This window comes from Entelurus aequoreus, linkage group LG01, assembly GCF_033978785.1.
Source record: "Entelurus aequoreus isolate RoL-2023_Sb linkage group LG01, RoL_Eaeq_v1.1, whole genome shotgun sequence".
NCBI classification, from domain to species: Eukaryota; Metazoa; Chordata; class Actinopteri; order Syngnathiformes; family Syngnathidae; genus Entelurus; species Entelurus aequoreus.
In genome coordinates this window covers 40,017,423-40,044,137 of record NC_084731.1, presented here as the reverse complement: position 1 = coordinate 40,044,137, position 26,715 = coordinate 40,017,423, and the positions used below count along the sequence as shown (strand labels likewise).

Sequence of the window (26,715 nt, the reverse complement as noted above, 5' to 3'; positions counted from 1 at the left end):
TTATTATTATTATTATTATTTATCTTACGTATATATCAAAAAAAATATTGAGCAAAATTTAATTGAAATATTGTCGATGTGGCCCTCCAGCAGTGCTCGGGTTGCTCATGCGGCCCCCGGTAAAAATTAATTGCCCACCCCTGATGTACACAGTAACATTCTAATCCGCACTACGAGCAGATTAAATACATTTTGCCCATCTACACGTATCCATTGACATGGCAGCACAAAGAAGCTGAAATCTGATTGGACAAAAAAAAACCTACACATACTCGTGCTGGAGAAGTGCAGCCAAGAAACTTGCTACGAAATTAAGATAATCAACCGATAACAGAATAACTTCATACAATTTCATGAAACAAATACCAGAATTTAGGATGTAAAATGAGGTCGGTGCTTCTGATAGAGTTAAGCTGGCCAATTGTACATTCCCACATTCAACATTGTCCAACCTCGACATGTCCAAAATGGGCTAAATTTACAAAGAAGGCCCTTTTCTGAACAATAAAGCCATGCTTGGAGGAGTTTGTTGCAGAAGATCACCTTGTATGTCTAACATCAGGGACTGCTGACCTCACAAATAGAAAGTCTTCCAGTAATCCGGTGTATGGCTGATGTCCCTCTCATCCAATCAGGAGAGCCCAGTCGGCCTGTCCATCATTGGGGGCGAGCAGAGAAAGCGAGCAGTGCGTTGTCATCCTGCACGCCAAAGTTGCCCAAAAGTCCTACGGCAACGAAAAGAGGTTTGCACGCACAGAACCTTCCGGAGGCGGACACATGGTGTGGGTTTAGGCGGGTCGGTCAAATGCCGACCTGAATTAAAAAGTTCTGAGATGCGCTCTGCTTCAGGTTCTTCTGCCCGCCTCCGTGTGTTTACATCAGCGGCCACGCTTGGAGGCTCATGCAGGACTGCCTGACAGGTGAGAAGACTTGCTGCCGCTAGGTGGCGACACTTTCTGCCCCCTGATCGAGGCGGACGGCCGCCCTCCGAAGCGATGACTGCCTTTGTCTCTGACTTCATCATGTGACCAGCAGGGAGCGGCGGCCTGTGCGGCTACATGTGTGTGGACACCTCCGCTCAGACCCACGGCGACGCCTTCAAACTCACCTTTGACCTGCTGACCGACAGGGTGAGGACTCGTCTGCTCGATACATCACAGCATTTTATATCAATCCCCAGCTACCCTAAAAATGGCTTAGAACAGTGCAGTAATGACACCGTAGCAGTCTGATTGGACGCTTAGAAAGTGCTATGATCTTCTGGTGGCGCATTGACCTTAGACAGAACAAAATGAGTGTGACTTGTTCTCACTTGCTGTGCCTTATTTGATGCATTTCAGTACTTACACTTAGTACCTGATCTACTAAAGGTTTGTGTGTAAAAAAAAATTAATTGATTGTACACAGAGCTGATCTACTAAACTTGTGAGCAGAGGATTGCGTCTCTTAAGTGAACAAAATAAGGAGTGCAATCCATTTAGCGTGTCTGTCTTCATAAATATGCAGCATATACTGTATGTTGATCATCAGAACACGCACAGGATTGGGAGGGGGAAATCCAAATAAAATTATGTAGTGTGATTTGTCATGACTGAAACTGTTCTGCTGGAGTTGTTTTGCATCTTTATTGAGTACGTCTCGAAAAGATGTGCAAACTGGCAGTTGCGCAGAAATATCTGTGAAAAAAGAGGCGAGTGAGCTGCAGCTCTAGCTCCGTCCTATGTATGCTTGTCAACATACATGGACTGTCAGAAATAAAAACGTCATACATATGATATTTAGCGATATCATTTTAGGATTTTACAGTGACTGGATGACTTAAGGTGCTGAATAAAACAAATTCAATTGATGCGTTCTGGTGTCTGCTGGTGTGTTTTTTAATGGCGTTAGTTTTTTTCATTTCCGAAATATATTGCTATAATATATCTTCTGTATGAAAAAAACTTCTTGCAATATGCATTTTTTTGCATTTGGATCATGAATGCGCTGTGGAGTTGTGATGGCCCACCGCTTCCCTGCACAGCGCATGGTAAGGCTGCTAAAAATTATTTCTGTTGTCTAGATTGCGATTCTATATAGCAGAAAATGTGTTACAGATTGTAGATGTGTGCAATTTCTTCAACACTACAAAACCACACAGGTAGGAGCATAATAACATGCAGTAAGTGAGTGTTTCCATTGTTACATAATTCTGGTAGTGCACACAAATTCCTCATTTAAATGGCAGTCTGCACTATTTTTAAATTGTACACACAGTCTTGGTAGATCAGAATGCATGTACCATTGATACCATGTGCAAAAGTGGTGCAGACCACAATGAAGATTGTGTGTGTAATACTGGCATTATGTGCCTATGAATACACTTATTTACTCCCCATTCAGGTCACCATATGCTCCGCTGGTCCAAACTGTGCTGTTTCATGCAGCAGACAAACTTAATATGAACCACCTTTTCTGGGCGATATATAGAATTGGGATCTACACAACAGAACCTATTTTTAGCATGGTGCAGGTGCGCTCTGGGGGGGGGGGGGGGGGGCGTCGATGTTGTGATGGTGGGTCTGAATCTTTCCAGACCCATTACCACAAGAAAATGCAAATTGCAAGAAGTATTTTCATACAATGATTACATCAATAATATGTCTTCTGGCGATGTATTAATAATGAAAAGACCAGCAGACACCAAAACGCATCAATTGATTTGTTTAAATCAGCCCCTTTTGTCATCCAGCAGCTATAAAATCATAAAATGATATTGCTGAATCGACAATATGTCTGATATTTTAATTTTATTTATGACAGTCCAACTATGTGGAGTATTTTCTCTCTGTCCGTCGTCTGTCTTTGGATCATCCATTTCCTCGCAGACATTTGTGCGCAACTGTGACAGTTTGCACATACATTCCAGACGTGCTAAATATCACGACAGCATAACATATTCAGCATTGATAAATCACATCGCGAATACCAAATGAATATATTTGCATTTCCTCCTTTCAGCTTTGAGCCTTTCAATGATCAGCATATAGTCTGCACAGTCATAAAGACAGACACGCTGAATGGATTGCGCTCCTTATTTTGCTCATTAAATAGACACAATCCTCTGCTCACAAGCTTAGTAGATCAGCTTTGCCTGTTCTATCAAGTTTGCAAACCTTTAGTAGATCAGGCCTGAAGTCTTTTAAGTCCGTTCACACTGAGAAGTACAGCAAAATGCAGTGAATTAAAATAGAATAAATACTAGGAGATAGGGGTGTGGGAAAAAATCGATTCGAATTCGAATCGCGATTCTCACGTTTTGCAATTCAGAATCGATTCTCATTTTTAAAAAATAGATTATTATTTTTTTAAATGTATTTATTTAAAAAAAAAAAGTTTCGTTTTTTTATTTGTATTGTTTTAATTAATCAATCCACCAAAACAATACACAGCAATACCATAACAATGCAATCCAATTCCAAAACCAAACCCGACCCAGCAACACTCAGAACTGCAATAAACAGAGCAATTGAGAGGACACACAAACACGACACAGAACAAACCAAAAGTAGTGAAACAAAAATGAATATTATCAACAACAGTATTAATATTAGTTACAATTTCAACATAGCAGTGATTAAAAATCCCTCATTGACATTATCATTAGACATTTATAAAAAAATAATAAAAAAAAGAACAATAGTGTCACATTGGCTTACACTTGCATCGCATCTCATAAGCTTGACACACTGTGTCCAATATTTTCGCAAAGATAAAATAAGTCATATTTTTGGTTCATTTAATAGTTAAAACAAATTTACATTATTTCAATCAGGGTTTTTTTAAATCTACTACTCTGCTTGCATGTCAGCAGACTGGGGTAGATCCTGCTGAAATCCTATGTTTTGAATGAATAGAGAATCGTTTTGAATCGGGAAAAAATCGTTTTTGAATCGAGAATCGTGTTGAATTGAAAAAAATTAATCGATTTTGAATCGAATCGTGACCCCAAGAATCGATATTGAATCGAATCGTGTGACACCCAAAGATTCACAGCCCTACTAGGAGTGCATTGCTGGTCGCTCACTAGTCGCCATCTTGGCGAGGTCGCAGAAGGGGAGGGACTAACTTGAGGTTGTAATTCATCATTATGAAGGAGAGAAGAAGAATAAGTCAAAAAAGGAGATCATTTCTGGCAAGTAACAACAATAATGGATTTAGGACAACGCTACACTGTCAAACCTTGTGCACTCAGGAACTAAGTACACACTTAATGAAGTGCACTGATGGAAGTATTACATTTGAGCACCAGTCTAAACCGTTGGCCTTTGACCTGCGTGACTGTTGACACAGTCTGCACAATGGCCTCTCTTAAAGTGTAGATGTGTCACATGACATCACACGGCCTTTGACCTGGTTCGTGACAAGCTCGTTAGCGTGCGAGGAGAATGAGAGGGTGAAAAACATGAAAGGATGTCTGTGCGTCTGCAGAGGATGTTCGCCTGCGCCAAGTCGCTGTTCATCTCGGACCAGGACAAGAGGAAGCACTTCCGCCTGCTGCTGCAGATCTTCATGGCCAGCAGACAGGAAGTGGGCTCCTTCCACAGCCGCCTGATCAAAGTCATCTCCAAACCGTCCCAGAAGAGACAGTCCATGAAGAACGCAGACTGTGAGTCCCCATTCTAATTCTCTCATGTTCATCCTATCACCGTCCTCATCTTGTGTGTGTGTTTCAGTGTGTATCTCAGCCTGCTCGCGAGTGGCTTTGTTCAACCGCCTTCGCTCACAGACAGTCAGCACGCGATACCTTGCCGTGGAGGGCGGAGCCTTCATCGCCAGCGCCAGACAGTGGACGGCCTTCACCATCACACTGGGTACGCACACACACTGTTGTCCAGGAGAGGTTCAGGCAGTATAAACATAACATGTCTTCTGCAATGCATTCTGGGAACACCTTTCTCAGCATCCGCATTTCTTGATATCGCCCATACACCCACCCTCCCCCCGTCCCTCGACCACCCAGCCTAAATGCTAGCCTGTGTGAGCGGACTGCCAACACACACGTGTGGAAAAGAAGTGTGTGTGTGCATGTGTGTGTTTGTTTAACTCTAAGCTTGGACCTCCCAGCACCAGAACTCCTCTGTCAGCCCCACCATCCCTTCCTTTGCCGGCACGTGCACATTTCCACAATGCGACTAAGCAAAATCCACAGAAAATGTTCTAAAAATGACACACACCTGCTTTTTGTAAATGGGGAGATAAATGTGTGTGTGTGTGTGTGTGTGTGTGTGTGTGTGTGTGTGTGTGTGTGTGTGTGTGTGTGTGTGTGTGTGTGTGTGTGTGTGTGTGTGTGTGTGTGTGTGTGTGTGTGTGTGTGCGTGTGTGTGCGCGTGCATGTGCATGTGTTTTCTGGAAATGCTTACTTAATGGGGACATCGCTCTGTTTACACAGTCACCTTTAGTGGACCTCTGACGATATGGGGACAAAAAAACAGGTCCCCTAAAGGCAGGGGTGTCCAAAGTGCGACCTGGGGCCATTTGCGGCCCGCAGCTAATTGTTTACCGGCCCGCCACACATTCTGGAAATACTATTGTAAAAATAAAAAAGAACATTAAAAAAAGTGGAATGAGGTGAATGCTAACGAGAAAAAGTTGCAATGTTGACACAAAAGCTGCCATGCAGGCTGTTTTTTTTTCTTTTGTCTTTCTTAATTTTTATTTTTTTGCCATTGCTCAAAAAAAAAATAATAATGACAAAAAATCCATGTTATAATGAATTATTTTCAGGGCTCCAATTACTTCAAATATTTCACTTTAAAATGTTTTATGTGGTAAATATTGCATATATTGGGTAGTAGCCATATAAAAACATCAAATTTTTATTTGACAAAAGCGCATAAAACAAACAAAATAATGGTTCCAGCATAAAATCGACAGATATATCTGAAGTTGATCTCGTAACTTAAGTGTTGAAAGTAAAAGAAAAACCTAATAAAAATGTATCACTTTATGAGTGGGGCACCTTTTGGATCCCAAATATATTTAGTGATTTTTTATTTATCTTTTCACTGTGATTACTCAAAAATATGAAATAATTAAAATCAATGGTGTCCTGCATTATTGATCTTTTAGGGCTCTAATTACTAAATACTGCATATTTCAGTTATACTATAAAAAAAACTAAGTTGTTTTTGACAGAAAAGCCATAAAACATTTTTTTTAATTTGTATTAATTTATATCAACTTGAAGTTAATATAGAGATTTACTGTAAGCGTTAAATAATTAAAAAATAATAATAATCTGACTTATTTTTAACATTTTAATGACTGAGACCCTTTATGGTCCCCGGGACCCCTAAAGGTAAAATAAATAAAAAATGCATATATTTTGTTATGGTTTGAAAATGAAAAATATCAAAATGGCCCCCACATGCTTTAAATTTTCCGTGTGCGGCCCTCAGTGGAAAAAGTTTGGACACCCCTGCCTAAAGGGAAACCTTATTAAATGATAGTCAGATCCATTCTGAAGATGCCTAAGTGATTTTTAAGCTTTGGCCCATAAAACATGTTTACTGGTTAGTTTGAGTGTGAGATTTCCTTTAACATTTGAGTGGTGAAACTTCCTATAAGAGGACAGCTGTAGTGCTGTATTCTGAGGATCATGTCATATTTAATTTGAACTTTTTTTCTTTTTAAATGGTCCTCAGTAGTCACATACAAATTTGTGTGAATTATGCAAAATTATTTAAATTTGGTCCCCATGAACCATATTAACTCTTTTTCCCCAGGGTCCCCAGTAAGAAGGATCAGCACATTACTTCATCAATCCAGAGATTTAAAGACGTGTATGAGCTAACTGGGCAGTGGCCATTTTACCTCATTTTTTTCATGCCTCCACAACCTGTAGAAAGGGTGGTCCCCACAAGTGATGATCAAAAACTTGCTCCCCGTTCCAAATGATAACATGTGTGTGTGTGTGTGTGTGTGTGTGTGTGTGTGTGTGTGTGTGTGTGTGTGTGTGTGTGTGTGTGTGTGTGTGTGTGTGTGTGTGTGTGTGTGTGTGTGTGTGTGTGTGTGTAGTGGAGGAGCCCCGTTCTGACCGAGGCCACTTTGCGCTGAGTGAAGGATTCGTCTGTTACGGTTCTGTGGTCCAACTTGTGTGCACCGAGTCTGGAATCACTCTGCCCCCAATGGTAACACACACACACATGTGCACACACACACATTTACGCTGTATCTTTGGGCCCTGACTCATACCTGGGACACTATCAGCATGAGTCTGTGAAAGGAAACCAGTAGAGGTTCTAGGATGAATATGTTTAAGCATTTGGAAACACTTCAAATAATTCTAATATAAATAGTCTGTTCCAGGGTCAAACTGTGGCCAATTTAAAGTGTACAAGAAATGTTTTAGGGTCATTTTTGACCTCCGTATAAAAGTGGAGCAATGTTAATATTATGAATTAGTCATGTGACTTCCTGTTCTTAAACGACCCTTTTTGACGATCTTCCTTCTTTTGGTGGCAAAAAAGCCAAATAAGAAGTAAAACACACTTATTTCAAAAGGAATCATTCTCCTCCAAAAGTTCACTTGATCGGCAAACCCTCACCTGCAGGCAGATGTCCGCCGCCGTGACGACTCAGCAGGGAAACCTCAGAAGCAAAACACAAACGTGCGCACGTAGTTGAAGGCGGAGGTGGCATCGGGTTGCTATGACAACAGTGGGAGCAGAGAGGAAAGTGTGTGGTCAGCAAAAACTACACACAGATGATAGAACACACACATGGAGACTGATTTATTAAAGTTTTGCATGTACTAAAACACGTGCAAACCTGATCGCACACACAAAGCCGATCTAATAAACGTGTGCAAAGTGGATTGCGTCTGTTAAGTAAGCAGAATAAGGCGTCCATCCATATTGCGTCTCTGTCTTCTTTAATATGCAAACTATATGCTGGTCATCAAAACGCCCACAATACCGGGAGGAAACGATGCAAATATAATTATTTAGTACACAAATCAACAATTACCACCGTTTTGTGAACACTATTGTGCGTTTTATTTAGCACGTGTCAGAAGGATGTGAAAATTGACAGTTCCACACACAGCTGCAGGAATCAGTGCTCACGATGCACAGACGATGGACGGATGAGAATCCTCCGTCCTACATGTGTGTGTCAACATTTGGGACGGTGAGACATCAAAAATATTAGACATATTGTCTATTTAGCAACATCATTTTATAATTTTATAGCTGCTAGAGTTGAGTTGAGTTGAGTTGAGTTGAGTTTGAGTTTGTTTGGAACATGCATGCATACAACATGATACATCACAATTTCGAGTTTCTCTATTCAACATGTTCGAAAAGTAGTAGGAAGAAACAGAGCTTATTTAATCCTACCCCTTTTCTTTTACATAACAGTTGCTAAAACTTGTGTTCACTTCCAGTTCTCAATTTATTCACATAATACTCCATAAGTAATAACAATAAAAATAAATAAATAAATAATAATTAGTGAAGTAAGTCATATTTCATATGGTGAGATGAGTAAGATTATTTTGAAAATGAACGGATGGATGGATAAAATAAATTCAGAGTGTTTATCATGGTTTTTCTTCTTTGTACTTTGTAAACACTTTAAGTTTGAAGAGTTTCTTGAAGTGGATCATATTAGTACATTGTTTGATTGCTTTGCTTAATCCATTCCATAATTCAATTCCACATAAAGATATATTGAAGGTGCATACAGATGTTTTAAATTACATTTTTCTCTAAGATTATATTTCTCCTCTTTTTTTGAGAAGAATTGTTGTATAGTCTTGGAGGATTTAAGGACTTGTTCAAACGAATTCAATTGATGCAGCCCTCTAAACAAAACAAAAAATGTATGCTAATCTACCTTTTTCCTTTTCTTTTTTTCCCCATATAAGGATCAATGCTTCCTCCTACTCCTTTTCGAACATGTTGAATAGAGAAACTGGAAATTGTGATGTATCATGTTGTATGCATGCATGTTCGAAATAAACTCAAACTCAATAGGAGAGCCGATAAGGAAGCAAATTGTTAAACAGAAGCGAAAGTGGAATTCGAACCGTAAAAATTTTATACATTTCCATCGCTAGCTCCTTATTCTGCTCACTTAGGAGACGCAATCCTCTGCTCGCGAGTTTAGTAGTTTAACTTTGCGTGTGTTATCAAGTTTGCCCTTGTTTTAATACACGCAAACCTTTTGTAGCGCAGGCCCAAAGTGTGTGTTCTATCATCATATGTAGTTTTAAATACATAATGAGTTATATGGCTTCTAGTCCATTTTAAAGTTGATTTTCAACTTTTAATGCTGGTGTTTAAGGCAGTTCACCAAGTTAGAACTTTCCAGAGATGTCCTGAGAAATGATTTAATAACATCACACAGCTCTTTTAGTTTTTCCGGGGAAGCTCTTGTGTCCTCTTTTGTCGTCTGTGTTTTTGTTTTTTTCCCCTCGACCACACACTAGCGCCACCTGCTGCCGTGGAACCAGCCTGGCCTTCTTTGGAGCTTTTAAGAAGGTTCTGTCTTGTTGGTGCCACCAGGTGATCCGGAAGGTCAACAAGCAGCACGCCATCCTGGAGGTGGACGAGCCCGTGTCTCAGCTGCACAAGTGCGCCTTCGAGTTCAGAGACAAGCCTCAAGCCTACTTGTGTTTGTCCAACGACGCCATTGTGGTGCATCAGGTGAGTGCCTCAGCAACAGGTGGCGCTATAACTCCTTAGGCCAGTGATTCTTAACTAGTGGTTGTTTTTCCGTGGGTTGCTGGTCTTTGCCTTATTTATATTTTCATTATAAACATTTTATGTTATTTGAATGTTCCGCCACTACCAGGCCACCTCCGGTGTCAGAGACCCCAACAGGGTGGTCCTGAATGACGGTGCCTGTTGGACCATCATCGGAGTAGAAGTGGTGGACTTCACCTTCAACCAGGAGGCAGCCAGTGTTCAGACCCCCGTCAGTCCTTTCCCGGTGGTGAGCAGCCTGGAAGTGAGCAACGTGAACATCAGCGACGTCATATAGTGCGTGCCCTCTCAAACCCGTCCGACTCATCTGCTGCCACAGATCAACGGTGGAGGTCACGTCGCCATGTTGGAACTCGTCGGAGAAAACTTCGGCCCTCACCTCAAAGTGTGCTTTGGAAACATTGAGGCCGAGACCATGTTCAAGTGAGTCCACCACACACCGTTGAAGCAGTGGTGTGCCGTCAGGGCCAGCACGGCCTTCTCTGCTGGCCTAACATAACCAGAAATCATGATCATAATTAAAGATAACATTATTTTTTTATTCACCCTAAATATCTAAAAGTATTCATATTATCTTCGTGTCATATTATGCTCCTTCCAGTGCTGTTGTTTTTAGTTTTAGTTTGTATCCAATCAGAATTCAGCTAGCTTATGTTGCCATCCTGTACCAAATCTGCCAGAGGCCTTCAGAATCAACAATGCAGGCGTCCGTGCACTGTAAGCGATCGGGGACATACAGTTGATAGACAGTTGCGATAGCCAATCAGATCACGAGTTGTTGTCAGTAAGGCCTTCTAAATGGCCTCACGTTGAACGTGACGTTTACGCGTCCTGTGATTGGATATTCATCGGGACCGTTAGCGGATGAATGACAAGGGTTACCACTGGTTTATACGGCGTCGAATAGGTGCTATAAATTGTGAGTTCCAATATTTAATTTTTTCACTTTAAATGTTTTTTGCAATTTTAAATTTTGACAGTACAACATAAGATGTTTTAATTGCTGATGCGTTTTAATTGATTTTTAAATGCGCCAGAAAATAACACGTTTTGTACACTGTTGATGTGTTTCAATGTCCAGTAGTGCGTAAATGTGTTTCTGTATAGTATTTCTCCAGCTATGGTCATGTGGTGACATCAATTATGGTATTTTGAGAGGTAATCTTTGAAGTCGGACATCACTGAAGGCCTAGGTCAGGGGTCGGCAACCCAAAATGTTGAAAGAGCCATATTGGACCAAAAATACAAAAACAAATCTGTCTGGAGCCGCAACAAATTAGAAGCCATATTACATACAGATAGTGTGTCATGAGATATAAATTGAATTAAGAGGACTTAAAGGAAACTAAATGAGCTCAAATATAGCTACAAATGAGGCATAATGATGCAATATGTACATATAGCTAGCCTAAATAGCATGTTAGCATCGATTAGCTTGCAGTCATGCAGTGACCAAATATGTTTGATTAGCACTCCACACAAGTCAATAACATCAACAAAACTCACCTTTGTGTATTCACGCACAACGTTAAAAGTTTGGTGGACAAAATGAGACAGAAAAATAAGTGGCATAAAAGTGAAAACACGTCCTAGAAAGTCCGAGAAAGTTATACATGGAAACAAACTAAGGTGAGTTCAAGGACCGCCAAAATTAGTAGGACAAAACGGCGCTCGCCAAATACTCGAATCAGTGAAGCATGTTTAATACAAACAGTGTACTTTATAACAATTAGTGTCATGTTTGTCTTCCTACAGAAACCATATTAAAACAAAAAATATTATTTTTTTCCATGTCATCTTTTTCCATTTTTCATACATTTTTGAAAAAGCTTCAGAGAGCCACTAGGGCGGCGCTAAAGAGCCGCATGCGGCTCTAGAGCCGCGGGTTGCCGACCCCTGGCCTAGGTGGGAAACGCACGGCCCGCCACTGCGTTGAAGACATGTCGAGACGACACAAAGGCGCATTGTTGTCACGGGGACGTTTACCGAATGAAGACTTCTACTCTTATCACTGACAGTCGTCATCCTGTTTTATTAGTCTTTCTTCCATCAGCCTGCTACTTTAACACACACACACGCACACACACACGCACGCACACACACACACACACACAAACACACACACACACAAACACCAAAGTATTTCTGGTTTTAGTAGACCACCGTAAAAGTTGGCCTCTATATCAAATACCAGTCTGGAGTGTTTCCTTTTTAAAAAGAGTCAGCAAGCAGGTTTAAGCCGGGCTTCAATTATCCGAGCTACATTCCATTTGACTTTATTGCGGAATTTCTACAAAATACTGCAGACGTGCAGACTGAGACAAACTGCGGTATGTCTAATTGGTGTGTCTTCACCTTGAACGCTGTCGAAATAATCCATTTAGTTATTTATGTAAGCGTAAAACAGGTGTGTCCAAAATGTAAGAGAAAAGAGCAAAAAGACGTAATGTAAAGATAAAAGGACGGCGTCAACTTTCCAATGTACAAAACCCAAAACCAGTGAAGTTGGCACGTTGTGTAATTTGTTAATAAAAACAGAATACAATGATATGCAAATCCTTTTCAACTTATATTCAATTGAATTGACTGCAAAGACAAGATATTTAATGTTCGAACTGAGAAACTGAATTTTTTTTGCAAATAATCATTAACTTAGAATTTAATGGCAGCAACACATTGCAAAAAAGTTGGCACAGGGGCATTTTTACCCACTGTGTTACATGGCCTTTCCTTTTAACAACACTCAGTAAATGTTTGGGAACTGAGGAGACCAATTTTTGAACCTTTTCAGGTGGAATTCTTTCCCATTCTTGCTTGATGTGCAGCTGTGTTGTGGTATTTTAGGCTTATAATGCGCCACACATTTTCAATGGGACACAGGTCTGGACTACAGGCAGGCCAGTGTAGTACCCACACTCTTTTACTATGAAGCCACGCTGAAATAAGCAGGGGCGTCCATGATAACGTTGCTTGGATGGCAACATATGTTGCTCCAAAACCTGTATATACCTTTCAGCATTAATGGTGCCTTCACAGATGTGTAAGTTACCCATGCCTTGGGCACTAATACACCCCCATACCATCACAGATGCTGGCTTTTGAACTTTGCACCTTGAACAATCCAAATGGTACTTTTCCTCTTTGTTCTGGAGGACACAACGTCCACAAAAACACCGAAAACAATTTGAAATGTGGACTCGTCAGACCACAGAACACTTTTCCACTTTGCATCAGTCCATCTTAGATGAGCTCGGGCCCAGCAGCCGGCGGCGTTTCTGGGTGTTGTTGATAATTGGCTTTCGCTTAGGTTAGGCTTAAAAACTCAGGAAATATGTCCCTGGACACATGAGGACTTTGAATATGACCAATGTATGATACTACTTGGTATCAGATTGATACGCAAATTTGTGGTATCATCCAAAACTAATGTAAAGTATCAAACAACAGAAGAATAAGTGATTATTACATTTTAACAGAAGTGTAGATAGAACATGTTAAAAGAGAAATTAAGCAGATATTAACAGTAAATGAACAAGTAGATTAATAATTAATTTTCTACCTCTTGTCCTTAATAATGTTGACAAAATAATAGAATGATAAATGATAGAATGATAAATGACACAATATGTTACTGCATATGTCAGCAGCTAAACTAGGAGCCTTTGTTTGCTTACTTACTACTAAAAGACAAGTTGTCTCGTATGTTCACTATTTTATTTAAGGACAAACTTGCAATAAGAAACATATGTTTGATGTACAGTAAAAAAAATGTTTTAAATAAAGCCAATAATGCCATTTTTGTGTGTTCCCCTTTATTTAGAAAAGTACCGAAAAATATTTAATTACATTTTGATACCGGTACCGGTACCAAAATATTGGTATCGGGACAACACTAGAGAGTACACAATCCCTACACACGTCTGTGATTGACAGCTATGAAGACCAATCATTGCATTCAAAATCATGTCAAAATCGGGGGCCTCTGATTGGATGGGGTCCCTGGGCGTCAGCCGAGGGAAGCCCGCGCATTAAGGCGGCCTTGCTTGTGTGCATGTTTGAAATAAATTAAACCAACCAACTAGTTAGTTTGCACGTTGTGTCAAGGATTCTGTTCTCGATCAGAACTGGGATTGTTACTTGAAGGGGACACAAGAAAGAACAAATCATGTCCCTTAAAGACTCTTAGAACGACGCCTGTGACTCGTGTGTGTCTCTCTATGATGGCGTCCTCCGTCTCTTGCCAGATGTCCCAAGTCCCTGCTGTGCGTGGTTCCAGACATCTCAGCCTTCAGCGTGGGCTGGCAGCGACGGTGCAGCATGCTCACCGTGCCCGTGTCCCTCCTCCGCGTGGACGGCGTCCTCTATCGCACGTCCTTCACCTTCACGTACACGCCCGAGCTCCAAGCGCCCCCAGCTGCGCTCAGGACGGCCGGCATCACGAGGGACCGCGTGGGCGAGGCGGAGCAGGAGGAGGACGTCCTGCTGGAGAGCATCCATCAAGAGTTCACCAGAGCCAACTTTCACCTCTTCATGCAGACGTAGATGTCCTTAGTCCCACCACGTCACACAACTCCTTTTGACCACAGGGGGCAATATGAATGACAAATCCTCTTTTCTGCCATGAACATCATCAATGTCCTACTGTCCTGACGATGCACACTAATACCCAATATCCCTCCATCTTACTAAGGCGCACCCCCTAATATACGTGGCCAACAGAGCGCCGCGTGTCTGACTTCCTGACTGGCGGCTGCAGCTCCTCGTCCTCATTGGCAGGACAAACATGGAGGAGACACAGACTCCCAATCTTGGTCATGGGGGAGAAACGTGATCGCCTGTTCCATGAAAGAGTCCATTCTAAACCTTCTCCACCAACACACCTCCATCCTCCATCAGTACCCCCCCCCCCCCCCCACACACACACACACACACACACACACTACCCCAGCTCCCCTTTTTCTCCTCCTATTCCTCTTCCTAAAAAAATGTTTTGCAAGAATATCGAAGGTCATGTCTAATTATGAAAGAATCTTCAGAGAAAAGACCCTTGATGCTCTTCACACGAGCTTCATGCATTTCCTCAGCAGGGGGCAGTAAAGCTCTTCAATAAACTAAATGTTTAACTTTGATCGTCTTTGCTAGCAATGTTTTATTTGACATGTCCACATAGGATACGCAAAGAGAAAAAAATGTGCGTGTGTGTGTGTGTTGGGCCCCAGTGCCATAAAGGAATTCAGTGTCTAACCTCCTGGCTGTCAATCATCACCTCCTCAGAACTGTGATGGTCAGCAGAGCGTTCAGGAGACAAAGAGACATTCATTGTGTTCTTGTGTCTCGTCTCAGGTGTTTGTAAACATTGTTGATTGTTGATGCTTCTACACTCTGAAGATGAAAGGGTGAATGGACCATAAGCCATAAGTGTCCCTTTAAGACAGGGGTGTCCAAACGTTTTCCACTGAGGGCCGTACACGGAAAACTTTAAGCATGCGGGGGCCATTTTGATATTTTTCATTTTCAAACCTTAACAAAATATATGGATTTTTTTTTGTTAACCTTTAGGGCTCCCGGTGACCATAAAGGGTGTCAGTCATTAAAATGTAAAAAATAAGTCAAATTATTATTATTATGTTTTATTTAACGCTTACAGTAAATCTCTATATCAACTTCAGGTTGATATAAAGTAAAAAAAAAAAAAAAAGGTTTTATGCCTTTTCTGTCAAAGACATCTTAGTTTTTTATAGTAAAACTGAAATATGCAGTATTTAGTAATTAGAGCCCTAAAGGATCAATAATGCAGGACACCATTGATTTTAATTCTTTAATATTTTTGAGTAATCACAGTGAAAAGTTAAATAAAATCCTACTAAATATATTTGGGATCCAAAAGATCTCCCACTCATAAAGTGATACATTTTTATTAGCTTTTTTTTACTTTTAACACTTAAATTACGAGATCAACTTCAGATATATCTGTCGATTTTACGTTTGAACAATTATTTTGTTTGTATTATGCTCTTTTGTCAAATAAAACTTTGATGTTTTTTTATGGCCACCCCACAATATATGCAATATTTTTTCCACATAAACATTTTAAAGTGATATTTTTTAAGTAATAATTCATTATAACACAGATTTTTAGTCTTTTTTTTTTTTTTAGCAATGGCAAAAAAAAGAAAAAGAAACAAAGACAAAAGAAAAAAAACAGCCTACATGGCAGCTTTGTGTCAACATTGCAACTTTTTCTTGTTAGATTTCACCTCATTCCACTTTTTTTGAATATTTTTTTACATTTTTGCAATATTATCAATTTTGCAATTTTTGCAGAGTGTGTGGCCGGTAAACAATTAGCTGCGGGCCGCAAATGGCCCCCGGGCCGCATTTTGGACACCCCTGCTTTAAGCTTTCAGTAGGGTTTATGCTTGCAGGTGAAGGAGGGTCCAGGGCCTTGTTCACACTACAGGTCATTTTTGATTTTTTTTGCGCATATGTGACCTGTATCAGGTTTTTTCATGTCAATGTGAGAAGTACAATTACGATTTTTTAAAATTTGACCCAGGCCTCTTCGTATAAATCAGATATTTTCAAGTTAAAGTTAGAGTACCACTGATAGTCACACACACACTGTGGTGAAATTACTCTCTGCATTTGAACCATTCCCTTGTTCCACCCCCTGGGAGGTGAGGGGAGCAGTGAGCAGCAGCGGTGGCTGCGCTCGGGAATCATTTTTGGGTTGTATAACCCCCAATTCCAACCTTTGATGCTGAGTGCCAAGCAGGGAGGTAATGGGTCACATGTTTATAGTCTTTGGTATGACTCGGCCGGGGTTTGAACTCACGACCTACCGATCTCAGGGCGGACACTCTAACCACTGATTTGCGATGCGACTATAGTTTGAACGCGCTGGTCGCATTCATCCAAGCAGCACGTCATCAAAAAGCGATAAGCGTCATAATAAATAGTGGACAAACGGGCAGAAAACAGGCGAAAATAACGTTGTGGGAACTCACGTCAATGTTCAGCTAATTGTCTGTGTCTCCGACTGCTCGCCCACACGCTCTTCAGGGCAGACGTCGCAGTAAATGTCCCACAAACTGCGAAAGCCAAAATGCTTGTCCTCTTTGGTCTGTGTACCTTCCGTTCATTCTATTTCCAATTCTGAAACACACATCAAAAAACAAAATTAGGGCCGTTTTTTGATTTTTATTAAATATGGCAGGTGTTAAAACAAACAAAAAACTATTGATTTTCATTAAAATATTTCCATAAAATTGGATGTTGTGCTGTTTTCCTTTTATGGATTTTTTTTTCCAGATAAACACAAAAATCGAATATATGTTCATCCAGAATGCAAAAAATCGTGGTTATCTGTGTGATGACGAATTGAACTGGAAGCAGTACTTTAGCTTTTCCTTTGTGTTTAGCATAACGGTAACATTTTTATTTAGCAGGAGTCCTACTGTCGTTTTAAAAAAGTGTCATTAAATAGTTGTCCAACTTTTGTTTCAGAAATGAAAATAGAAAAAATTGCCCCAAATGTGTTTTTTTAATTCGCATTTAAGAATAGGAAATAGAATGAACGGAAGGTACACGGACCCTCTTCCTGCTTAATTCTCTACACGCTATAATTTGGTTGAGAAAATGTTGACTTTGATTGCACCAGAATTGGAGGTCAGTGTATGTTTTGGTCATTTAATTTTCTTTTCATAAATGGAAATTAAAATACAAAAAACAACTGGTTTATTTGAATTTTTTTTTTTAAATGCAAAAAAGAAATTTAAAAAAAATAAAATGTTTGGTGTTGAAAAGCAGTAACACAATTTTAAAAAAAGTTTGATTTTCATTTGATATTTCCATCCATCCATCCATTTTCTACCACTTGTCCCTTTTGGGGTCGCGGGGGGTGCTGGAACCTATCTCAGCTGCATTCGGGCGGAAGGCGGGGTACACCCTGGACAAGTCGCCACCTCATCACAGGGCCAACACAGATAGACAGACAACATTCACACTCACATTCACACACTTTATAGTGTTGCCAATCAACCTATCCCCAGGTGCATGTCTTTGGAGGTGGGAGGAAGCCGGAGTACCCGGAGGGAACCCACACAGTCACGGGGAGAACATGCAAACTCCCCGAGCCCTGGATTGAACTCAGGACTACTCAGGACCTTCGTATTGTGAGGCACATGCACTAACCCCTCTTCCACAGTGCTGCCCATTTGATATTTCATTATAGAAAAATAAAGATCCATAATGAACAGAAATGGAAAAAACGACCAAAATTGAGATTTTTGTCACAATCTGACACCGGAAGTTTGGATTTTCAAAGTAAAAGTGGAGATAATACAGTATCTGTGTGTCTGGCTAAAATACATTTGGAGTCCTACACAGAAATAATTTTAGACATGGCCCACCAGGACTATCTACAGATATCTATACACACATATCACACGAAAGTGGAGGCAAAAAGAACCTGATGACGCACCATAGTACAGATTCTCTCACAGGCCAGTCCATGGTCCTGTCTGTAAAATCGCTACATCAGAGTATGGTGTTGGAATTTGAAAGCAAATCCGTTTTGGTCTGTTTTCCAGTTTAGGTTTCTGTTGATATGTTCGTCGATATTTCTGTCGATGTCAGTCCTCGTGTCATGTCTAAAATATTTTCTGTGTAGGACTCCAAAGACATTTTAGCCGGGGTCACAGGCTAAAGGGTACTGTAGTAATTAATCCCGCCTTGACATTGAAAATAAAACTTCTGGTGTCTGCAAATGATAAAACATGTGATTTGGTCTGTTTTTCCATTCTTGTTTACTGAGGATTATCATTTGTCTTTTTTGAAATATAAAATGAAAATCAAACCGTTTTTTGTATTTTGTTATTGCTTTTAAACACCAAAAAAGAAAAACGCTTTGTTTTTCCATTTGCTTTTTTGTATTCCATCCATCCATTTTCTACCACTTGTCCCTTTCTGGGGTAGCGGGGGGTGCTGGAGCCTATCTCAGCTGCATTTTCAAATGAAATTCAAATAAACCAGTCATTTTTTTGTTTTTTTATTTCCATTTATAAAAATAGAATTAAAGGACCAAACATACACTAACTATTGGTTAATTTCCGTGAACACAGCAGCACATGTGACATCATGACGTCATGTCTGCATGTGGGTCAGTTTGCGTTCTCAATAGGCATCTCATTTTTTGTCATGTGAACAACTACATAAAAAGATCGGAATTGGACATCCTACCCTGCAGTGTGAACGTAGCCCTTGCCATTATTCTGTCATCTGTCCATGTGAGTGATGGCTAACGCAGATAAAACGAGAGAAGCTAATAGCTTGCTAAGAACTAGAAGAAGTCCGATCAACTGTCAGTCAACACGGTGCTAATTGTCGGAGGCTAACAAAGCATGCTAGGAATGCTAATTCTAATAGTGAAGTGAAAAAGACAAAAAATGTTGATTTTGTGCCCTCTTAGCTTCCCCGTCAATGAACTCTGAAATCAGCTGTCCAACAAGACCCCCATGGATTCTGTGCCATCACTGGATGGATGGATGTTCTGACTTGTCACAAAATTCCCTTTTTTAGGTTAATTCATACTTGCCAACCTTGAGACCTCCAATATCGGGAGGTGGGGGGTAGGGAGGGTTGGGGGCGTGGATATTTACCGCTAGAATTCACCAACTCGAGTATTTCATATATATATATATATATATATATATATATATATATATATATATATATATATATATATATATATATATATATATATATATATATATATATATATATGTATGAAATACTTGACTTTCAGTGAATTCTAGCTATATATATATATATATTTATTTTATTTACATAAAAGAAATACTTGAATTATCTATCCATTAGATGGCAGTATTGTCCTGTTTAACTTCTCTGTTCATGACTGAGAAATCATTTCGGCCACCGTGTTCAATGGAGAAGTCTGTTCTACATATTTACAGGCAACATACACCTTCCCCTTCGAACTGTCCTGGATGAACTGAAATTCTTGTTTCCATTCGTTTTGGAACTTGCAAGCGTATTTATATTGTGGGAAAGCGGACGTGAGAATAGGCTGTCCCCACTCAATCTCAGGTCCGCATTGAGCTGGAGGGGGCGTGGCCTCCAGCTCTGGCTGAATACCGGGAGTTTGTCGGGAGAAAATCTCTGCCGGGAGGTTGTCGGGAGAGGTGCTGAATAACGGGATTCTCCCGCTAAAAACGGGAGGGTTGGCAAGTATGGGTTAATTGCAAGCCTCCATTACTTGGGGTCAAGTTTGGGTAGGTTGGGGTTGGGGTTGGGGTTGTGGTTATAGGCAGGCATGGGATTGGCTTGAGGGTTAGGTTGGGGTAGTGGAAAAGGTTAGGGTTTGACCTTATTTGTACGGACAGGTTTATAGTTAGGTTTGGGTTTACAATTGTGGTTAGGTTATGGTTATCATTCAGGTTGGGTTTGGGATTGGAATCATGGTTAGGATTGGGGTAGGTGATAGGGTAGGGTTTGACGTTAGCGTAGGGACAAGCTTAGAGTTAAGGTTGTGGTTAGGGATGAGACAGGTTTAGAGTTAAGGTTGCAGTTTAGGGTTTGGGTTGAAGTTGTGGTTATTCTGATTGCGACTGTGTTTAGGGTTGGAGTTGGGGTTAGGGTTAAATTTGAAGGTGGGGTTAGGATTGGGGTAGTGGAATATGCTAGGGTTAGGACAGGTTTAAGAGTCATGGTTGGGTTTATACTGTAATTGGGGTTGGGTTATGGTTATCATTTGGGTTGGGATTGGGTTTAGGTTTGTGATTGGAGTTATGGTTAAGATTGGGGTAATGTTTGAGGTTCGGGTTGGGACAGGTTTAGAGTTGGGGTTATGGTTATGGCTATGGTTATCCTTTGGGTTTGGATTGGTTTCGGAGCCAGAGTTAGGGCTAAGTTTAGAGTTGTGGTTGGAGTTAGTTTTAGTGGTCGTTTTGGTTCCAACAGCCCCAAAATTGTTGGCATCAAAAATGGCAGTAATTTCTTTAAATTACCAATTTTGGGTCCTGCCGGAACCACTTATGAGTTTGTGGGAGGGTTCCTCCATACAACCTGAAAAAAATGAGAGTTTGAGCTTTGGGTTTATTTTTTTATTTCCTATATTTGCTTAAGTGTACTTTTGTGCTCAATAAACCTGTAAATGAGTACAATATTTTTGCAGACATTAGGGTTAATCCAATCCACTTTATTTATATAGCACATTTACACAACAAGAATGTTTCCAAAGTGCTGCACAGCCATGTTAAAAACAATATTAAAAACAATATTATGCTACACCAATGACTGAATAAAAACAAAGAATAAATGAATAGAAAACCAATACAAAAACAATATAAAAAATAAATATGATTAAAAACGATCTTAAAGGGTAAAACCAATTAAAACAGTTAAAGGCAGTCCAGAATGTTCCTGGACCAAAGTGGGCGGGGCTGAGCAGTAGTAGTGGTGGTGTTGCTGGTGGGGGTCTTAAGGACTGCCAGGAGGTGCCTGTGTGGAGGGTACCACCTTTACCACTTTCCAAAATCCAAACATTTATCCTTCGCAAACATAAGAATGTTGACTTTTACCTAACAATGAACATTATGTATATCATAGTTCCTGTAAAATACTGTTTTTAATATTTTGACTCATGGATGTAAACAATAGAAACATCTTTTTCAATGACCTTCCTCATGCTGCTCCCTGCTGGTCACCCGAAGCAAAAACATCTTTTTTTTTTAAACCATTTCAGAGACTTTTAAAACTAACATTTCAAGTAGTTTCCACAACTATTAACATTAAAATAATGCATAAAACCTTTACTAAAGTCTCCACTACATATCCAATGACAACATAGGCAGTAAAATGTCAAGTTAGTTTTTCTTTTGCTATGTTGACAATTCCAAATGTGTGTTTTGATGACATGCAGGTGTGTTTACACTAAACAGCTGAAAGCCACTGTGGTCATGTGACAGGTTGATGGAGGCGTGGCCTTCCCCAGCCAACCCTGAAGGCAGCAGCACTTTCGACTGACTTTGGACTCTTGTGGCATTTTTTGGACTTGTCAGCAAGTGCTAGTTCACCTGGACTCACCTGTGCACGTTTGACCTTTGACCCAGACGCAGGACCGGCGTGCTTGATGTCCAAAAAGTCACAGGTTTGATTCCCTTGCTTGCGCACATATGCAATGCTTGCAGTTGCTCATGATGATATGTTTAAACATCCTCATTATTGATAACTCTGCTCCAGTCTGCAAGATGTTTCAGTGGCGTGACCAGATGACGTCATGGTGAAGGAGGAATTTGGGACTGTTAATATGTTACCTTGTTCAACATTCAGTGACTTTTGCTGTTTTTTGCAAATAATTTCTGGTCTCCTACTTGACAGCCACTCATGGACCAATCAGCCCGAAGTGGGAGGAGTCATGCCAGCGTGCTTACTTGCTTCCCGCCCACTGTCGCCAGAGATGTGGCTGTTGCCGTGGTGACGCCCCTTGGCGTCAGCCTGGGAAGCCCCAACAGCCGCAGCCTTCTGCGCACAGAGGCACAGGTGTGTGTGTGTGTGTGTGTGTGTGTGTGTGTGTGTGTGTGTGTGTGTGTGTGTGTGTGTGTGTGTGCGTGCGTGCGCGGGCAATCGCTCGTGTGTGTGTGACGAGAAGTCCAAAGCATGGACAAAACATTAACAACCCACACAGGACATTCAAGTCCGATTCATCTGTGGGTTGCTAATGTTTTGTCCATGCTTTGGACTTCTAATGTGTTTATATACATGTATGTATATATATATATATATATATATATATATATATATATATATATATATACACTACCGTTCAAAAGTTTGGGGTCACATTGAAATGTCCTTATTTTTGAAGGAAAAGCACTGTACTTTTCAATGAAGATAACTTTAAACTAGTCTTAACTTTAAAGAAATACACTCTATACATTGCTAATGTGATATATGACTATTCTAGCTGCAAATGTCTGGTTTTTGGTGCAATATCTACATAGGTGTATAGAGGCCCATTTCCAGCAACTATCACTCCAGTGTTCTAATGGTACAATGTGTTTGCTCATTGGCTCAGAAGGCTAATTGATGATTAGAAAACCCTTGTGCAATCATGTTCACACATCTGAAAACAGTTTAGCTCGTTACAGAAGCTACAAAACTGACCTTCCTTTGAGAAGATTGAGTTTCTGGAGCATCACATTTGTGGGGTCAATTAAACGCTCAAAATGGCCAGAAAAAGAGAACTTTCATCTGAAACTCGACAGTCTATTCTTGTTCTTAGAAATGAAGGCTATTCCACAAAATTGTTTGGGTGACCCCAAACTTTTGAACGGTAGTATATATATATATATATATATATATATATATATATATATATATATATATATATATATATATATATATATATATATATACATATATATATATATATTGTTGGAGCCAAAATTCCTTATTTGTTTATATTGTTTTTATTTTTATTTTCTCTAATTGATTGTTGGGTTCAGCATGTTTAATTTCCTTTTCGGCAGATTGCTCCACTCACTTCCTGTTAAGAACCAGGAAGTATTGACGGGGGAGGGGACTGTTGCTATGGTGCGGTTACCATGGTGGCCTCCATAAATTAGGTTCAGGTGTGAGTACGGGAGGGCGATTGGAGGACAAACAGTTTTCGACCGTGTTTGTGTCGTGACGTGTCATGTGGTATCGTGTTGTATCGTGCCGTGACAATGCCGTGATAATGTGCCATTCAAGGTCAGCATACTTTGTTATTTAACCTACATTTGATTTAATTTAGATAGCTGGAATAAACGGGTTGTCATATCCAAACACAGTTCTACAGTACTGGACATTCTATCATTTACACGCGTCAAACTGGTCAACACAGTCGCCCTCGGTACCAGCCCAAAGGTAAGGGCTGTACATATATATATGTATGTATGTATGTATGTATGTATGTATGTATGTATGTATGTATGTATGTATGTATGTATGTATCTATCTATCTATCTATCTCTGTGACTCCTTTCAGTCTGGTTTCAGACTGAAAGGAGTCACAAAGATTGTTAGACGCCAAGTGTTTATTTAGCTGCTGTACAACAATTTTTTTGAAGATTTTCGAGATAAAGGTAAGGTGGGATACCGGCCGGTAGTTTACCATGAGGCCAGGATCGAGGTTAGGTCTTTTGATCAGAGGATGAATAGCTGTTTTTTTCAATGCTAGGGGAACAGTACCAGAGGAAAGTGATACGTTAATATACAGAACTGATGGTCCTAACATTACAAACAGTTCCTTGATAAGTTTCCCAGTTCCTCTGTTATTTCTTCAAAAAGAGAGAGTTTATCACTTCTGGCTGTTGCTGGTAAAGTCTTGGCTAAAGTCATGCTACACAGGCTGGTGAACAACATCACGGAAGACCTGTTGCCGGAGTCACAATGTGGTTTCAGGAAGAACAGGAGCACTGTGGACATGGTGTTCACAACACGGCAGCTTCAGGAGAAATGTAGGGAGCAGCACCAGGACCTCTTTGTTGCTTTCATTGATCTGTCGAAGGCTTTTGACACTGTCAACAGGGAGCTTCTCTGGAATATCCTCCTGAAGTTCGGCTGCCCACAGAAGTTTGTCAACATCCTAAGGCAATTCCATGAAGGGATGATGTCACATGTGACTATTGGCGGCCAGGAATCAGAACCCTTTAAGGTGTGCACCGGTGTACGCCAGGGATGTGTTCTTGCTCCAGTCTTGTTTAATATCTTCCTCCTGTGTGTGACACTGCTGCTTCATGAGAGGATCAAGAAGGGCAGTGGCGTTACCGTCGACTTCCGACTTGACGGGAACCTGTTTAACATCCGGAGGCTCCAAGCAGTCACAAAAGTCACACCAGTGCAAGTCATCGAACTCCAATACGCAGATGACTGCGCAGTTGTGGCCCACACACCGGAAGCGCTGCAAGCTACCCTCTCAGCCGCTGCAAGTGCTTATGGCAGACTGGGCCTCTCTGTCAACGTGGCAAAAACCGAGGTAATATGCCAGTGGGCATCCACTCCTCCACTTCATCCACCAACCTTCACCATCAACAGTAAACCACTAGCAGTAGTGGACTCTTTCAAATACCTTGGCAGCTTTCTCTCTGACGATTGCAGTATCGACAGGGAGGTTCAAAACCGGATCAAGCAGGCGTCAGCATCTTTTGGCAGACTCAGGGGAAGGGTCTTCCAGAACAAAGACCTTAAGCTACATACCAAGGTAGCGGTCTATTTAGCTGTGGTCATGACGACCCTCCTCTACAGCTGTGAAGCGTGGACCCTGTACAGCCGCCACCTCAGGATGCTGGAGGCCTTCCACATCAGGTGCTTACAATGCATCCTGGGGATATCCTGGAAGGACAGAGTCCCCCACACTGAAATACTCTGCAAGACCAACTGCACCAGTGTGGAGGCTACAGTCACCCAGCACCAACTTCGCTGGCTAGGCCACGTTATCAGGATGCCAGAAGAACGCTTACCACGCAAGGTGCTTTATGGTCAGCTTCATCTTGGTCACCGCTTGGCAGGAGGCCCAAAAAAGCGTTATAAAGATCAAATGAAGACTGTCATGAAGAAATGCGGCCTGAACCCGACCCAGCTGGAGGACACTGCAGTCCAACGTTCCACCTGGCGGCAGCTCCTCCAACAAGGAGTTCATAAGCTTGAGGAGGACCGAAGTGGTCAACGAGCCAGGAAGCGTCAAAGAAGGCATGAAGCCATTGCCACACCTGCACCCCCAGTCAGTGCCTTCACCTGCTCTGTTTGCGGCAGATCATGTGGATCACGGATTGGACTATTCAGCCACATGAGGACTCACAAAACATAGAGATGGATTGTCGTCATCGGATACGATGGACAACCTTAAGATGTATGTATGTATGTATGTATGTATGTATCTATCTATCTATCTATCTATCTCTGTGACTCCTTTCAGTCTGGTTTCAGACTGAAAGGAGTCACAAAGATTGTTAGACGCCAAGTGTTTATTTAGCTGCTGTACAACAAGTTTTTTGAAGATTTTCGAGATAAAGGTAAGGTGGGATACCGGCCGGTAGTTTACCATGAGGCCAGGATCGAGGTTAGGTCTTTTGATCAGAGGATGAATAGCTGTTTTTTTCAATGCTAGGGGAACAGTACCAGAGGAAAGTGATACGTTAATATACAGAACTGATGGTCCTAATATTACAAACAGTTCCTTGATAAGTTTCCCAGTTCCTCTGTTATTTCTTCAAAAAGAGAGAGTTTATTTTGGAGGGCAATGCGTCCCAGTTGGAGCTGGGACGCATTATGTTTAATCTCCTCTCTGAGTTCAATTTTCTTGTGGGTGGAGCTACTGGGAGGAGTCCATGGTTGGGTAAGCAAATCTACTGTATTGAACAAACATGTAGCATCGTTTTTATTAAGGCAGAAGAGATTGGAGTAGTAATTTGTTTTAGCTAAGGTAAGAGCGTGTTTATAAGTTATTAAACTATCACTCCATGCTTGATGGAGAACCTCAAGTTTAGTCGCACGCCATTTGCGTTCCAGCTTTCTACATGATAGTCAGAACTTCAAATTTTATAAGGTAGTGATCAGACATTACTTTAGTGTACGGTAGTACCTTAATTTTGGAGGTGGTAAAACCCCGGACAAGAACTCGGTCTATCGTATTACCGTTGTGATGTGCGGGTTCATTTATTATTTGTGTAAGACCACAGCTATCAATTATAGTCTGGAGCAGGGTATTCATATGGATATTGAAATCCCACATTATAATTATATTATCTGCCTGCGTCACTAGATCAGCGACAAACTCTGAAAATTCACTGATAAAGTCAGAATAGGGCCCAGGGGGCCTAAAACGCGCCACTCTGAGATGATTATTTACAGGGATTGGTTGAATTTGCGTGATTTGGCGCGACATTGTGGGACTTTGAGT

At 40.9% G+C, this 26,715-nt stretch overlaps 3 protein-coding genes across 4 annotated transcripts in view; 2 read left to right on the top strand and 1 right to left on the bottom strand.

Moving 5' to 3' along the window:
* The window catches only part of LOC133652131 (matrilin-4-like), a 38,970-nt gene extending 27,606 nt beyond the window's left edge, over positions 1 to 11,364 (bottom strand). The window contains exons 1-4 of the mRNA XM_062050564.1: positions 11,259 to 11,364; positions 10,132 to 10,242; positions 9,930 to 9,990; positions 7,590 to 7,690 (exon numbers count right to left, since the gene is read on the bottom strand). The gene's annotated coding sequence lies outside the window, so the exon portion shown is untranslated. The remainder of the gene's footprint in view (positions 1 to 7,589; positions 7,691 to 9,929; positions 9,991 to 10,131; positions 10,243 to 11,258) is intronic.
* Positions 1 to 14,750, top strand: part of LOC133652152 (recombining binding protein suppressor of hairless-like protein) — a 30,887-nt gene extending 16,137 nt beyond the window's left edge. The window contains exons 3-12 of one of the 2 annotated variants that reach the window (XM_062050591.1): positions 636 to 743; positions 850 to 920; positions 1,036 to 1,130; positions 4,471 to 4,648; positions 4,716 to 4,853; positions 7,060 to 7,172; positions 9,552 to 9,692; positions 9,841 to 9,996; positions 10,072 to 10,175; positions 13,997 to 14,750. In XM_062050591.1, the coding sequence (XP_061906575.1) occupies positions 636 to 743; positions 850 to 920; positions 1,036 to 1,130; positions 4,471 to 4,648; positions 4,716 to 4,853; positions 7,060 to 7,172; positions 9,552 to 9,692; positions 9,841 to 9,996; positions 10,072 to 10,175; positions 13,997 to 14,294 (1,402 nt within the window). In that variant the 3' untranslated portion in view covers positions 14,295 to 14,750. Of the gene's footprint in view, positions 1 to 635; positions 744 to 849; positions 921 to 1,032; positions 1,131 to 4,470; positions 4,649 to 4,715; positions 4,854 to 7,059; positions 7,173 to 9,551; positions 9,693 to 9,840; positions 9,997 to 10,071; positions 10,176 to 13,996 lie in introns of both variants that reach the window. The other variant, XM_062050582.1, reaches the window with a different exon arrangement.
* Positions 14,751 to 21,799: 7,049 nt separating this feature from the next.
* Positions 21,800 to 26,715, top strand: part of LOC133657577 (ral GTPase-activating protein subunit beta-like) — a 31,901-nt gene continuing 26,985 nt past the window's right edge. Inside the window, exons 1-2 of the mRNA XM_062059460.1 lie at positions 21,800 to 21,921; positions 22,152 to 22,313. Coding sequence (XP_061915444.1) covers positions 21,904 to 21,921; positions 22,152 to 22,313 — 180 coding nt within the window. The 5' untranslated portion in view covers positions 21,800 to 21,903. The remainder of the gene's footprint in view (positions 21,922 to 22,151; positions 22,314 to 26,715) is intronic.